The sequence below is a fragment of the Oryzias melastigma genome, linkage group LG10 (assembly GCF_002922805.2).
Source record: "Oryzias melastigma strain HK-1 linkage group LG10, ASM292280v2, whole genome shotgun sequence".
In the NCBI taxonomy this organism is placed as follows: Eukaryota; Metazoa; Chordata; class Actinopteri; order Beloniformes; family Adrianichthyidae; genus Oryzias; species Oryzias melastigma.
In genome coordinates, this window is record NC_050521.1 from 13,759,008 (window position 1) to 13,774,855 (window position 15,848).

General features: G+C 38.4%; 2 protein-coding genes across 4 annotated transcripts in view; both read left to right on the plus strand.

Annotated features, from left to right (window-relative positions):
- Positions 1-1,601: 1,601 nt before the first annotated feature.
- Positions 1,602-3,662, plus strand: LOC112153046 (small integral membrane protein 32). Its single transcript, XM_024282927.2, has 2 exons — positions 1,602-2,464; positions 2,732-3,662. The coding sequence occupies exons 1-2, from the start codon at positions 2,409-2,411 to the stop codon at positions 3,105-3,107; spliced, it is 432 nt and encodes a 143-aa protein (XP_024138695.1). The 5' UTR covers positions 1,602-2,408; the 3' UTR covers positions 3,108-3,662.
- A 982-nt stretch (positions 3,663-4,644) lies between these two features.
- LOC112153296 (protein diaphanous homolog 1) overlaps positions 4,645-15,848 on the plus strand; it is an 81,948-nt gene continuing 70,744 nt past the window's right edge. For all 3 annotated transcript variants that reach the window (XM_024283386.2, XM_024283388.2, XM_024283387.2), the window contains exon 1: positions 4,645-5,652. In XM_024283386.2, coding sequence (XP_024139154.1) covers positions 5,557-5,652 — 96 coding nt within the window. In that variant the 5' untranslated portion in view covers positions 4,645-5,556. The remainder of the gene's footprint in view (positions 5,653-15,848) is intronic.

Here is a 15,848-nt window from a genome sequence, read left to right on the forward strand (position 1 = left end):
GTAAACAACATATTCACATATTTAATCCGTTTTCACTTTTTTTTTTTTTTTTTTTTTTTTTTTTTTTAAGCAAAAGGGATTTGTCAGGTTTGAATGCTGCTGTAAATCACACAGAGCTTTTGGGATTTTGCTTTCATCTGCAATGAACATGGGGGATGATGGAACATATAAGAAGAAAAGATAAAAAATTAGAAACTTCATGAATTGGGGCCATCATTGATTATTGTTGAATTTATTAATTGTTGATCCTCAAATTCACAGCCACATCCAGCATCCATGGCATCTACTTCTGATCTGACTCCCAAAATAAAGGCAACTCTTCAACTTGATTAGTCTTCTTTGACGTGAGGATGTTTGTTGGACGTATATTCCAAAGTTTTCATGGATTTAGCAATTTTACCATCCACTCTTGATTTAAATTAATCTTTCTATGACTCAGTTTTGTTCTCTCTAGAAATGATCCTTAAAACTCTTACAATCCCTTTGGTATTCATTGAGAATCTATGGTCTCATTAAAGATTCAATAAAACCAAAGTTTTCCTGTGAAGTTGATAAGCAAGTCTCCAACTCAAAGAGCACTAAAGACATTTTATGTGAAAAATGATTGGTTATAAGTGGTGTTGGCATGTGTTGAGTCAGGCTATAAATAAACCAACTTATCTGGCTTAAATAGCTAGTGAATAAAGTGCAAAGCATAAGTATTCTTTAGTCTTTTGGATATGTCAAAGCACTCATATTTTACTTCAATGAATTTCCATTCTCCTTTTTTCATTAAAAAATATTACAGCCCAGAGATTAGAGCCTTTTCTTTGTAAAGAAAATGTGTTCTCTTTCAAGGAAATAGAAAAGGTAATAAGAAAACAGTAATAAAGAATATTAAAAACAAAACAAGACTTTAATCTCTTTATCCATGCAATTACTGGTTTCCTTCTATCAATCTGGCTTCAGGCTGTTTTTTGGTATTTCCATGTGACACACTAAACACTGGTCCACAGCAAGCCGGTCTGTAGAGTTAAAGCAGAATAGTGCAAGGTTCATGTCTACTGTTTGTTCAGTAATTTGCTGCATGCTTGATTGTGCACAGATTTGCTTCAAATCTCTTTTTCCAGTCTGGGATAGATTTAGGTATTGAATAGTCAAGTATGTGAGTGCCTGTGCCACTCTACTCTTGCTCTTTATGCCTGCCAGGCGCTCTGTTGAGACAGAGCAGGTGCAGATGAATATCAAACAGATCGGCATACCTTTAAGAGACATGCATCTTGTATGAATACTGGTGATGGAAACACTGTGTAAGCACAAACGGACGCCCTGCAGCTCGCTTTGCTCCTGATCTAGCCTTTATTAAAGCATGCAATGCGATGCCATTCACACTCCACAAGCAGCAAACACATCTGCTCTTAAAGCAAGAGCATTGATCAAGGCTGAATAAATGGATATTGATCAAAACTCAAATGAGCAACGGCTTTTCCATTTTGCTCCAAACGTTTGGATGACTCACACCTGGACTCAGACAATGACCCGAACCCCGTCTGTCTGCAGCTTAATCAATGCTATGAGTTCATACACACATTCACCAGTGTCACACTTTCCCCCTGCTGTCTCATCACTCCAGTGTGAGACATTCCCCACACTGGCCCAGAAATGGACCCGAGCTGGGAACACACAGTCTCTCATCTCTCTGAAAATGAGGGTTTATGAGGATGGATGGATGGATGGATGGATAGATAGATGGATAGACTGATAGATAGATCAGGTGACATGCCCCCTCCTCACCTTCCCTTGATGTGCAATTCTCTCTTTCCCTCCCTCCCTCTGTCACACACAAGCACCCCAGGCAGCAGATCCTCGGCTCTCCACTAACCCGTGCGCTGGTGTCTTTTGTCCGACCTCCTTTTATCTCGACTCAGTGCCACCGAACCAATCGGTGTCAATAGATCAATAGACAGACCGTCGCAGTAAGTCAGCCTCGACATTTGACTGGACAAAAAAAGGGCAACCAGATGACCGGACTTTACAGGGACGGCTCTGCGCGCATCCAGACGATGTTTCACTGCGCACAAGCGCGACGCACAAGATTAGCCGCCTGTGTGCGCACCGTTCACGACCACCGCTGAACTCCATCAGCTCTGCCGGACGCTAAAGTCTTCAGAATACGGCTGTAGTGATAGTTTAAGAGAAAGAGGACTGCGTACACCACTCGCGCTCTGGGACCGTTTGGATTTAAAAGCCAGCAAGTGGAGAATGACGGTTGTTTGGTTTGGAAACTGGCTTTTTTTGGTTCCAGTGACTGAGGGGTGAAGCGCTGGTTCCCCGCAAAAATCGGGTGCACTTTCAGGGTTCAGCGCAGCCGCGGGATCGCTGCGCGTCCTTGGTGGAGCTGGAGGAGACGCAGCCGGGGATTCTGAGGAATGCAGAGCCGAGGTTTTGATTTTTCCAGACCACCTGCGAAACTCTGCGCAACAAAGTAAGTACAAACCCTTGAAGGTCGTCACTTTCAAGCGCTTCCTATAGTTTGACAATCACTTTTGCCTTATCTAATCATACAGTTATCGACCTTGTAATATTACTATGGATGCAGTAGATGTATAGAGTTCAAGTGAATGTGACTGAAGTGAAATTGGTGCCACTTGTTTGTCACGCGCTCTTGCTTAGTCAAACATTGACTGCTCTGCGCGGTCAAACCGTGGCTCAGTCAGCTGCGTAATTCTCTCCATGTGTCTGTTCTCTGCAGCCGTCCGTCGTTGCTGCTGAGCCCGCGGGGCACCATGCTGAGGCAGATCCTTCTCAATTCCACCGACTCCCCAGACTTTGACCTGATGCTCATGGCCCAGTCCCCCACAAACGCCCCCTCCTCCCTGAACGCCTCTCACGGCAGCTCGGTGAGCGTGGCCGCGCTCCTGAGACCCACCACGGGGAGAGGAGGCGCGGGGCTCCGGGAGGGCGAGCTCCACAAGCCGGACCTCATCACCTACTTAGTCATGTGCCTACTGCTTTTCTTGTTGGTGCTGCTTATCGTCTTCTTCATCAACTGCCAGCTCCGGAACTCTTTCTTCGCCTCCATGCCATATGACAGGTCCCTGAGAGAGGCCCGGACCTCCTACAAATAAAGTCCCCGCGGGGCATTCTGGGAGGCTTGGTGTTAAGTGATGAATCTACTCCTGAACTGTTTCTGGATCCACAAACCTGGAATTAATGAAGGCTTCTGTTGCCACACATTTAGCACTTAAGGACCCATGGCGTCACCCCATAACATTTCCAACAGCTGAGGCAAATTATCAAATAATAGCTGTAATTGGTGACTCATAGGACTGTTTTGCCTAAAAGGGAGCAGAGAGCAGCAGACTGAATAGGTGAACTGGGAGTATAGTCTATCACATGCTGTGATTCATTCCTGCCTTTTTAAGATGCATCCCTCTCAACGTAACCCCCTTCACATGCATGAACCTCAGAGCTGGACACTGGCTCAGTCAAAATGATTTTTTAATCTCCCTTACAGTCAAGATAGAAACTGCTGTCCTAAGTTGTGCTGTGAAATATTTTGTAAGACTATCTTCTTGTCTTGTAAAACAGTCATATCTGCAAACTTGTTGATTGTGATATGATTCAGTGACAAAGTGTACAGGCTATTCCAGCACATAAAGACAATTCGTCCTCAAATACTATTTTGTTTGTGCACCTCTAAATGATGATAGATGCCGAAGATGATTCTGCAGCGGCTGACGTGAAAGGTCAGCTGTTTATAATGTTAACCATCCATGGAGGCATTAGAAGGAGTCTCGTAGGGCTGTTTGTCTTATCACACACTTTCACTTTTAATTAACTTCTCCCCCACAACTGATAGCGTCAGTATGATCCCGGAGAATGAAGACTCGGGGCTCAAGTAGGATGAGCCCCTGTGCGATAAACCAAACTGTTGTGTGTTCCAGTGCACAAATCCTCTCGACTTGTTTTTTGAGAAACATCTCTCACATACCAGGACAGATAAATTTTGAGCCTATCTCTGTTATCCTTGTGCCTGATGTATGCGTGCGAGGGTATTCACATGAGTTTGTGTTGGTCTGAGATGAAAGGAGACACTGCATTTTGAATGCTAAACATTGTAATCTTGATATTGCCCCAGCCAAAGGGATTTGAGTCCAACATTTTCTAAACATGCATTTTCTCCTTGACTTTTTTATGTTATTAGAAATATTTAATCCCAATCAGATGAGCTTTTTATATTTAGCTTTTATGCATAAATGTGATCATCTCTGGAATACAAAAGATTGAATGTTTACTCAGTTTTGGACTTTTTTTTTAAATGTTCCACCTTGAATTCCTTTCTATTTTGAGCTTGTGTAAACTCAAGTCTATTTACAATTTAACCTCTTGGTGGAGCCCAAGCTCTTGTGGTATTCATGCACAACAATGTTATATTGGCCCAAATGAAGAAAAATAGACTTATATATAGAACAAAAAAACTAACAAACAGACAAATAAACAACAATAATAATAACGTGTGGTTGAAAAGAGCTAAATTGATAAAAGTTTCAAACAAATGACACCAAATATGTAATTTTAGCACTACTTATTTACCAAAGTGCAGCATTTTTTAAAAAGCTGGTTGCATTTTATTATGATAGTGTAAAGGGGGAGCAGCTCTGTGTGGATTAGAAGGCCTCTGCTGCCTGCTTGTGGTTGGTTATTATACTCATCTGACATTAATTTTTTTTTATCTTTAATTTTTTTATTTGCGCGGTTTTAATATACAACCTTTATCCACCTGGACATTATTTAGCAACACGTTTGTGAATCTGTGCAAACTTTGCGGCAGTGGCTGACAGACTGTGGTTGAAGCCTCCTCTGCGCTGGTTAAATCCGCTCAGGTGCATGAGCCGCAGGGCGCATGCTCCGCCCCGGCCAGGACGGCTAGAAAAAAACAGGAAGACACACCGCTGAAGACTGTCGCTTCCCTCTTGTCACCCAGGGGTTAAAAAGTTAACGAAACTTCAAGGAGTCATGGATACGCTTTTGGGGCACATCGCTGTTTGGATATACTCATAACACACACTCCTCATCCGTGTAGTTTCCGTGAACAGAACTTTTGTAGAGTGAACTTCGGAGAGAGGCTCTTTCCGCTTTTGCCAAAAATCACTTTAGCTCGAAGGCTAACCTTGCTAAAGCTAACGTTAGCTCGTTTTGCGCCGCGTTTGTCGGCTTTTGTGTACATTCTATAAACTTTTAAGTGGTGCTAAAAGTGGAATGTGTTGAGTTATTTCTACTTTAACTCCACAGGCGCAACAGGTCGTTTTGGTCGCCGTCGCTCAGTGAGCTGGGGGGGTTGTGCTTTGAATTTCCCTCCTTCGATAGGTGGCTTCGTACGGGGGTCGCTTGGCATTTCACCAAAAATCTTAGCAGCGTTGAGCTAATTGTGGTTTGCCCGTGTTGGAGCGACCAGGGCCTGGGACGTTTCGAGCGATTGAAGGGTCGGTGGCGTCGTGTTGGAAGACGGGGGGGATTAACCGCCACACGTGTTTAATTGGACTCGAATTCAAGGAAACAGATTAACTTATTAATATGGATCAACACTCGGGTGGTTCTGCCTCTGCCTCTAGCCACAAGGAGAAGAAGAAGTCAAAGAAGAACAGCGAGGATGGAGAGAAGAAGAAATTTGTAAGTAGCTCACTGACTCAACTTTTGTCATCAAAGCATCATCAGGGGCCTGAACATGCTGAACCAAACGTCACTCTTTTTAGGTTTTTTTTTTCTGACATTCCGAGAAGCACAAAGTGACACCATACCCTGCAATTACAGCCCCTCTTTAAAGCTGTTCACCAGCTGTCAGAGGTTAACGTACCCTGCAGGATTCACGATTTAGGTCAAAGTACCCAGAGACCTTCTATGAGGAAGTAGATTGCTCATCAGTTTAGAGTACAATAAGTTTCTTTTATTCCCCCCTCCCCCTTTTATTTTTACATTCTTGATAAATTACAACACATGACTGAAACCTATTCTGTCAGCTATGAACAGCCATTGTAGTTGCATTGTTTGCAGATAAGTTTAAATTGAAACTGACATGAAGTTTGGTGCTCTGTCAAGTGAAAACAAATGCTCTCTGGAAAAGGTGCGGCTTGTATTTTCTACTAGTGACTGAAGCGAAATGTTTGTCTCCACTGATGCGTCAGCATGTAGGTTCCTATGAGGTGTCTGCAGTGGGTAATGCTGATGACAAACAGCCTGTGAATCTTAACCCTTTAGAACAACACAGTGAAAAACTGCAGACACATGGGTTGCACATAGAAAATTAACAGAACTTTTCATATTTAGTTTGTTATTTTGAACAGTAAAACCTGATAAATTCCCATGTCCTTTGGGGGGAATTTGTCTTGTCTGGACTTGTGTCTGGTAGCAAGAATGCCATACTGTAGGAGTAGTTGGACTTTGTTAAAGGCCCGGTTTTGATTACAGGGAATTCATGTTGGTAGAGTTTACTATGGTACACATAACTGTAGGGCAGCTTTGTAAAACCTGTTCAGAACATGCTGTGTATGCCTTTTCCCCCTCTTTTAAGCTGTTTTAAAAGTTTAAAGACTGAACTAATAGATGTACTCAAAAGAAAATGTTTAAGCAAAATAAATATTCTATTACTTTTTCGTAAAGTAAGACTAACAGCTCAAATACTTGTCTTACTTTATACACAAAAGTACACTTTTTATTTCCAGAAAATATCATTAAAAAGTTACATTTTTGTGTTATTTATTTTATTTTGTTTTATTAGCTTATCTATGTCAGGAATTTGTTTTTGCAGCTTTCCATAATAATTCCATGGCTATTAGTATTCCTGTTTGACATCTGTATTCTGCTGGTGTCAGTTGTGTAGATGAAGTCATTGGAGACAAGGTGCACCATAGCGAGTCAAATTTCCTCCGTTTTTATGTTTGTGTGTCATCTGACCCGATTGCAGCTTTTGCAGTTAGAGAATCTCATTAAACAAATCCGTTATAAATTACAATAATTGTTCACCTTTTAATAAGTTGCATTGTTCATGTTTGTGTAGTTCAGTAGTCAGGGTCTTTAGATTTAAATACATTGTTGACAAACGCATTCCTTTTAAAATAATATTCATAACAAAACAGTGAAATTTCCCACAGAATTAGAAACCCTGAGTATTTTGAATTGATTCATAATGTGACTTCAGCTTCTAGTTTTCTCATGTTTTCAACATAACTCAGACTAAGGGTTTATTCAAACTAGAAACGTTTTTTGGTGCAGACAGTCTGCTTAATTTGGTCTGGATCTGCCTTTCAACCTAACGTTTCTGTTTTGAACTAAAGCTTGTAACAAAACCATGTGAATAACGATCTCTGCAGTCATTGGCCAGGAATTACGATGATGAGGCAAAGCTACGAGAGGCAGAAATTATGGAAGTCCTGCGCTTTGCAATCCTTGTCGGGAAAGTTTACTTATTTCAACTTATTATTTTTTGGAAAACATTGTAAGAAGCAACGTGTATCACATTAAAAGTTATTTTAATGAGCCTGCATTCATTTAACCACACTTTAATGAGTTGGTATTGCATCCTTGCACCACATTTGTCAGCTAATAACTGGCTACGGTGGCCATTTTGGTCCAATTGTTCCGTTCTGAGAACAGACCAAACCAAGATTCAGGTTGATTGGAAACGAGCTTAGACCACCTCAAAAGATGGGTCCGAGAACTGTTCCTTGTTCTGGACCAGGGTCCGTTTGCGTTTATTCCGACTTATTCCGAATTTGTCCTCGATTATTGTCCCACCCATTACACTTAATGCGTGGCAAAAGAGAACTTTATCAAATGGCATTTTTTATTCTGCTATTGATTCATCCTGATGTTAATAAAGAAATACTCAGAAATGCTATTTTAAAGCTACACTCCAACTACCTTTTATCTATTGTAAAGTTGTTCCCAGTGATCTTTCAATTATAATTACATTGTTTTTCACCAAATTCAAAAAGCCTGTGTTGTTTCTTGACATATTTTTTGCAGCACAGCAAGATTTAATTAGAAATTTGCCTCCAAGTTGTGGGGAGGACTGTTGGCGTAGAAGTAACCTTTCACTGATATCCTGTCATCCCTTTGTTTATACACTCCTGGCTAGCTTACAGCTCCTCGCAACCTTAACAGTACAACAAAAATGGTGAGCAATATTAGAGCTATCCAAAACGGAGCAAACAGTTGCGAGCCAGATACCACCTCAGACGAGGAAAGCAAAGACGTTAATGCATCTATTTGTCTGCAAGTGAATGCATCAGTATGGAGCTCAGCGGGGAGATTTTGGCCCACCCATTTCACTTGCATCACAAATATGAGCTTCATTAAATGGTGGGTTTTCATCTGCTCCTGATCCATTAGGATTTGAACAACGAAATACTCAGAAATGCAGTTTCATTGTTAAATTATTTTATACATGTCCTCCATTATGAGAAAAATTCTTACAGAACACGTTAAAAACACCACTATTCTTCTTTTTCAGGAACTTAAATGCAAAGAAAATTCATTTTTAAAGCATATGTTATTATTTTTTTATTAAGTCTGTTTGGAGATGCATTTATGAATTAATAGAATTAAAAGTTTGAATGCTAATTTGTTTCAGTCTTTATGATTTGGTGTGTTTTAATTTACAGTGTTAAACTTGACTTTTTCAATGGAAAAAAACAAGCAACATAATCTTTTGTATATAAATAGAATATAGCACATAACATTCAGAGTTATAATACTCTTTCACAAATGTAATATTTTCCTGCAGTAAATGTAAATGTAGCCGCAGCTGAACATAACCCAGGTATTTTGTTTGAAACCAAAGGCAGGTCACTTTTTGATGGTTCCTTAGAGGCTATCTGTTGTATTTAGGGATCAGCATCCATGACTGCTGTTGACATAAACAAGCACGCTGGCTAAACCCAGTAGGCAGGCTCAGTTAGGGATTAGCTACGGATCACTGCCTTGGACTGTTGTTTGGGATACAAGATGAATTTTAGATTACGCATTTAGCTGTTTTTTTCAGTGTCATTTATAATCCCTAGGTCTCTGAATTTAAATGTTTTTCTCAAATGCAATTTGTAATATTTTCATGCAGAAAAAAATTGAATTGGATCTAAAGGGTTTTGGCCTGCTGTAACCAGGTTACTTGAGAAAGGAGATTGTAACCTAGCGCCTTATTTATAAAACAGTGCGTGGATTTCAGTGTAGAACATGGCGGTCACCCAAATCCAAAAATGTGCCAACACAATTTATGAAGATATAGCAGATTTGTTTATCGGTTTAGTACATGCCTTCACACAGACGTCTCTTCACAAATGCCAGCCTGCAGTCAGCTGTCCGTAAATGCATGTTTTGTTTCTGCACACCCTGCTCCCATTTATCCATACAAGGTCCTTGTTAACGTACAACAATATGCAAATATTCATAAGCAGCTTTTGACAAGCCATAAGGAAGCAGACATATGTGGAAAAAAGGACCTCTAGTCACTACATGCGACTAATCACAAATATAGGGAATCGTCCCTCAAGCATGATATCTTGTTCTTTTCTGCAGCAATGCCTCTGCATCCTCAGGGGACCACCTCAGCAAATACTGTTCTCATCAATTAAGCCAACCAGCTTACTAATTTTCTGTCACCTCCGAGGCTAAATCAAAACCTCTGAGTCTACTTATAGAGTTAAACATTTAGCTTAGTGCACAATGCCTTTTTTATGCTGCTTTACACACAGCTACTCTACCTCTTAATATGCTCACCAGGCTGAGACAGACACCAAGTTTCCTGTTCTCTTCATAGGTCGGTAAGATGAGCATACTGTGAGTTGAACAGTAGGTAAACTTGGGGCAACATGAAACCAAAGTGGCTAATGGACGTCTGTTGGCAGAGATCCCTTTGCTTAGACCAAATGACAATATTTAAGAGTAAAGTTAAACAAGGAACTCAAGTGGACCATTAGTAAGCTGGGACAGTGGGAGGCAAGGGAGTATTAGTTATGGTCCATAAAATTTCAATACACACACAAAACATTCTAAAAATAAGTGGTTGTGACCAAGCAGTTAACAATATTAAAATTATGTGGAGGAGAAACAAAGCCCTAAAACAGCCAATTTACTCTTTTAATTGTAGCAACGATAATTGTAGCACTCACTCCAATGAAAACGTTTTTTTTTTTGTGTGTGTGTTTTTAACAAGTTTTTGTAGCATTTTTCTTGTGATGGAGGACATCTATAAAGAAAACTTGGATTTAAAATTGCGTTTTTGAATAATTCTTTGTTCAAATCATAGGTGATATAGGAGGGAAAAGTGCAAGTGTAAAAAAGCTTGTACATGCAAAGTACAACCAGCAGGCTATATGCTTGCTCTTTGTTCTTCACTCTGATGCATCCCCTTGCAGACAAATAGACCCTGTACAACTGGATGACTCTGATATTGCTCGCCATTTTTGTTGAACCGCTAATATTAGCTCGGGGTTGTGAGGGGCTGTATGCGAGCAGTAGAGTGTAAACAGATGGATGATGGGAAATGAGTGCAAGCTTTCTCTGTGGCAATGGTCCGGCCCACAACTCAGATAGGAGTTTTTGATTGACCACTGGGGCTACACAAAAACTGTCCTTGCAAACAGCATGCCTTTTTTTTTTTTTGAGCTAAAAACAACATAATCACGATTAAATTACCACTACCCTTTTACAAAAGATCAAAAGATAATTGGAGTGGGACTTTAGATCTATTCACTTGCTGTTTGCAATTTCATATGGGTGAATAGGAAAGGGAGATAGTTGTTCCATTAAGATGTAGGTACAGCCTATTCTGAAATAAATAAACAGAATTAAATACCCAAATGTGTATTTTTTTAGTCCAATTATTCATATAGGTGTAATAAACAGCAAATGTTTTCTCAAGGTGCCAAGAAAAAAAGTGAATAATGACAAAGCAAGGCAAAAGTTGCTTACAATCTTGCCTGTCACACCAGACTATAAATATTGGCCTCTCTCATTGACCAGTGGATGACATCAAGTCATTTGTTTTTTTCTATCTTGACTGATCCTTCAAGATTGGCAACTGGAAATAAAATCACTTTCTTTTTATTACCTCCTTTAAACGGTAACATTGTCAACCATTGCAGTAAATCGGTCAATTGAATTGGTAATCTAATTTCACAGAGGTTTTTTGCTATTTGTTTCTGCATGACTGTTTTACCATTCAACTGTAGTATTTTTATTTGGTTTTCCTTATTTTCTATAGTCTATTCAATGCTAACCCAGTCCAGAACTCTTATTCATTTTGAATCCTTTCTTGTTCAGATTTACCAATGTACCAGTACTTAAGCTATTGTCCTGTTTTATGATTGAAAAGATTGCCTCAATATGTCTCTAAAAAGCTCAAGCATACAGAGAAGAGTTCATGGTTGACTTAACGACTATGGTGTTATTCAGGTCCTGTTACTACAAAACAAATTTAAAACATAGCCTCACTGTTCTGTTATCAGTTAAAAAAACAAAACAAAGACGCAAAGAAAAACCAAAAAACCAAAAACACTTGTTAGAAAGATTCTTAAACGGCTTTTTTCTCCCTGTCCTAGACAACGGCATCAACTTTTAAGCCAATTAAGTACATTTTGGACACATTTCTCCCAGACGATTTCCTTAAGTTTTAATTTTCAAATTAGTTCATTCTCATTTGAAAAGTTTATTTGCAACTCTTTCAAACCAAACAGACTGTTAGTCTCCTTAGATTTAATTTGAGAAGTCAAATCAACAATCACAAAGTTTATCTGTTACAAATTATTGAACAAATTGGAATAGGGTCAGGTTTAATATTGCATCGAACCACCCGGTGGTTACACAGTGAAGTGCAGTGGCTCCAGTTGCTGTTCTCAACCCAACCTCCCAGAGTAGTTGAACATTTTGCCTCTGCTTTAAACTCTGATTGCAAGTCTTTCATCATGTTAGGTAGGAAAGAGTATTGTCTGCTGCTGATCTATGCTGTGGGCTTTCCAACCTTATTGCTGCATTCCATGCCACAATAGTGATTCTGCAGAAACTTTTAGATTTTTAGAAGGACTTTCCATTCAACTATTTTATAGCGGTAACCCTAATTTTAGTGATATTTAACATTATGCCACTCAGGGCTGTAATGAGTATCCGGGTGGTCGGATACTCGTGATCTACTTCCGAAAACTCGAGTACAAATATTCGCGACGTCCAAAATCGCTGATTCGCGATCTTTATAAATATAGTAGTGTACTAAAATATTATCATGAGACTTTTATATCCTTTGTTATATTCTGTTTTTACATCCATCCAGTAAAAAGACATTAACATAGCAACAAACATTATCTAAAAAAGTAAGAATCGTGGTTCGATTCGTGTTCTGTTGAGCTTAATTCATGAATCAAATTGGATCGCCACCTAAGCAATGTTTTCTAGCCCTAAATTTACTGTTACTTTCATTTCCCCAAAGTTGGTGTATTCACTTTGTTAAATACAGTATTTTGTCTTCTGTGGTTCTGTTTTTAGCTTTTTAGACTAAAGGTGATTTAAGCAAGTGTTTTATCTATCTATATATTTTTTTAAATCGTCATTTTTTCTTTTAACCACTTTCAAGGTGTGATAAGAACATTCCGGCAGAATGAAGATTAATCTACACTAAAATCTCTATTGGTGTTGTTACTAAACACTTCTAATTGGTACCAATAGTTTCTTTGAAGCCTGTTCTGACTTGATGTGATTGCTGGGTTGTTTCAAAAATGATCAACTTAGTTGGAAAAAAGAGTTGGAATGCAGAGCCTCTACACCTTTAGAAATTCCATTCTAAGAATAGAGTCCTACCTTAATACTCAGTTATTTGATTCATATCTTCTGTCTGTTTATGCCTCTGTCTTAAAAGCACAGTTTACCTGCTCAAAAAAATGCACTGTAGATTCTCACAAGAATCATGTCGGTCTAGTTTGTTATTTATTTAATTGAGTAAAACAATGACAATGAGGTGGAACTGGTTTATTTCAAATCCTCCATACACAGCAATTTGAGCCTCTCGGATGGCAGCAGATCTGGCAAGGATACATACTTTTCCACTTTCAAGGATGTTTTCTACAAATGCATATGTTTATTAAGGGAAGAGTTTGATCTTTCTGTGCAGAAAAAATGCATTTCTAATCAGATGTTTTTTTTTTTTCAGAGGAGGGAAAGGTTGGTCATATATCAGTCTGTTAACACTGGGCTGTTTAGAATTTCTGTGTTCAAATTACCATCATGTCCCCCTTATTATTTATGTATTCACCATGTTTATTTAATGGGGTAAGGCAAGCAAAAAAGTTAGAAGTCGGTTAAAAATTAATCAGTTGCACACATTCCATAAATAACATATTTTATCTCTTAACTAGTTGAAATTACTCTTGTAAAAATAGCTTTTTATATTAAAATGAAAACTGGTTAAGTAATAGAAATTTGGCAAATGGATTTATTTTAATTAGAACTTTTTAATGAATTGTTATTGAAATACATTGGTTTAGCAGTGAGACTTGCAATACATATCTTCTCAAAGAAATGTATACATTAGTTTACCACACAAAATAAGAAAAATAATGGAATCATGCAATCAGTAGTCTAACCAATAAATACATGCTGTATTAGTTACTGTAGCCAATGAGTATATTTGTTTAATACAGATTTAATACAGATTTCATATCATTTAAAGTAATATTTTCAGCTGTTATTTAAATACTGGAATATTTTTGCTGATGTCATACTTTTAAGGCCTCACCAAAGTTTTGTCCAAATTCACTTCTCCCTCTTGCTTCTGTTACAGTGTACAGAAGTTAGTTTCTGTGGTTCTACTGCACGGTATTTGCATTGATTAATGTATTCCGGTATGTGTTTGCAACAGTGTAAGTCTTCAAGTGTTAATGGGAGAGGTTGTGTTTAAAGCGGAGGGTTTCCGTTTCCTTCTTTCACTCTGTGAAAAGTTACGCAGAACCTGTTTCAACAAGAAGAGTTTTTGGCCAATGCTTTTTGGAGTAGTTATGTTTTTAGGAAAGAAGTTTTCATTTTCTGTAGGGGGAAAGCTGCTAAAGTCAGGAAACATTTAGTTTGGTTTCTTATAAAGCTACAGTGTCATGAAAGATAATTAATAAATTTAACCTTTGGTGATTATATTTTCTTGTGCATATACTTGTTGTTTTACACTATTCATTTTGTTTTTCATTGTAAATATTTCTTTATAATTTTTTAGACACCGGGTCTGTTATGTCAAAAGTTTCCTAACTGTTAATTTATTTCTCAAATTCTAAGAAAGCTTTGACAGGAAGTTGTGCAAAAATTAGTGAACAAGATGCTTCCTTTTTTGTCACAAGTGTCGTTTTCTCTTTTATTTTTTATTTATTTTTTTCTTCTTCTCCTTTTCCATAAGTTGTGGGGAAATGGAATTGCACTTGTAAATATGTTAAACTTTAGATGGCACTAAAGGCAAACCATTGAAAAGTTTCCTATATTAAATATTTCTCTCGGTGCAACAAACCCTCCTACAGCATGACACCGTCAATATATAAAAGCCATATGTGTATTTTAAAAAGACCAGTTAAGTTGTAGAATGACAAAACCTAAATTATTGCAGTTTCTTTGTCTTTGCAACCTTGGTCGTTTGTTCAATACTGCATTCAATGAAGAGCTTGGCTTAGTAAAAAAAAGAAAGGAAAAGTGTAATTCATTGAACTCAGAACTACTGAATATATGTATTTGTTGATCCTTTACTGGTTGCATCATGAATTGGCTAAATAACTACCGATGGTTTTCTAAAAATGTTTTGAAAATAAAGTGTTTTGATTTATGTATTCTAGGTACTTCTCCAGATAGCAATGATCTTTTAAATAGTAGTAATTCTGGTCAGCGACTACTTTAATTCATCATGAATTCATGATGACATTCTAAGCATATCAAAAATACAGGAAATCAGCTTATGCACTCTGATTAGGCTGTGTAAGTTCTCCAAAGTACAACTAGATCGGTTTGCTGATAAGCTGTATTATCTGGCTTCTAAAAATATGTCACTGTTGTTGTAGGTTGACTATAAAACTGGCTAAGACAACTTTAATCTAAGATCTAAATATCTTTCCAACTACTGCCACAAGAGGTCAAGAGGTCAAATCACTCTGAAGGATTTTTAGTATTTTTTTAATACTTTCATATATTAATTTGTTTGGGACCAATTGTTTTTAAAGTGTTGGTACTGAACTTTATTTCTTTGTTTTTTTTTTTTTTAACTCGCTAGCTCAGGGGTTTGAAACTTTTACCCTTGTGGGGGTCATCTGGACACCATAAGAGAGCACGAGGGGAAAGACCAATTTGGGACAGTTTTCTACTGACCAAAGCTATGGGAGAGCCCCAAAGTTCCACCTTGCAATTTAGAGAAATACACATTATGTTTTTATAAACAGTAATGAATTAGTCACAGGTCAAAGCCTTGTTTTTGGGTTGTCTGGGCCCCTGTAGAGGTTCGTAGACATGAGGGGAGCTCAGTTGTGTCTTGCAGGCACGTGGAGGCTACCTTAAGGGATATCATAAAAAATGGAATGAACTATTGTCAAATGTGTGTCATGAAGGATAGGCATAATGTAAGTTAAATTCACTCATGATTGGTTGGTGCTGTCGTATAATGCCCTTAATGCAGCACTCCAGTTGTTAGCAAGGTGCATGCAATGGCTCCTTACTGTCTGCATGCAAGAGGCATGCACATGATACAGAAGTGCACACCCCTTGCAAGATACCTGTAGAATGCCAACACAAACTATGCTCTGATTTTCTAATTTCCTCATTTCTAACAACCAGACTATGCGGAATACAAACTAAACGAAACA

Coding starts and splice junctions, on each gene's coding strand:
- LOC112153046 (XM_024282927.2), top strand. CDS start 2,409: ATGCAGAGCCGAGGTTTTGATTTTTCCAGACCACCTGCGAAACTCTGC. Junction 2,465..2,731: donor GCGAAACTCTGCGCAACAAA/GTAAGTACAAAC, acceptor TGTTCTCTGCAG/CCGTCCGTCGTTGCTGCTGA.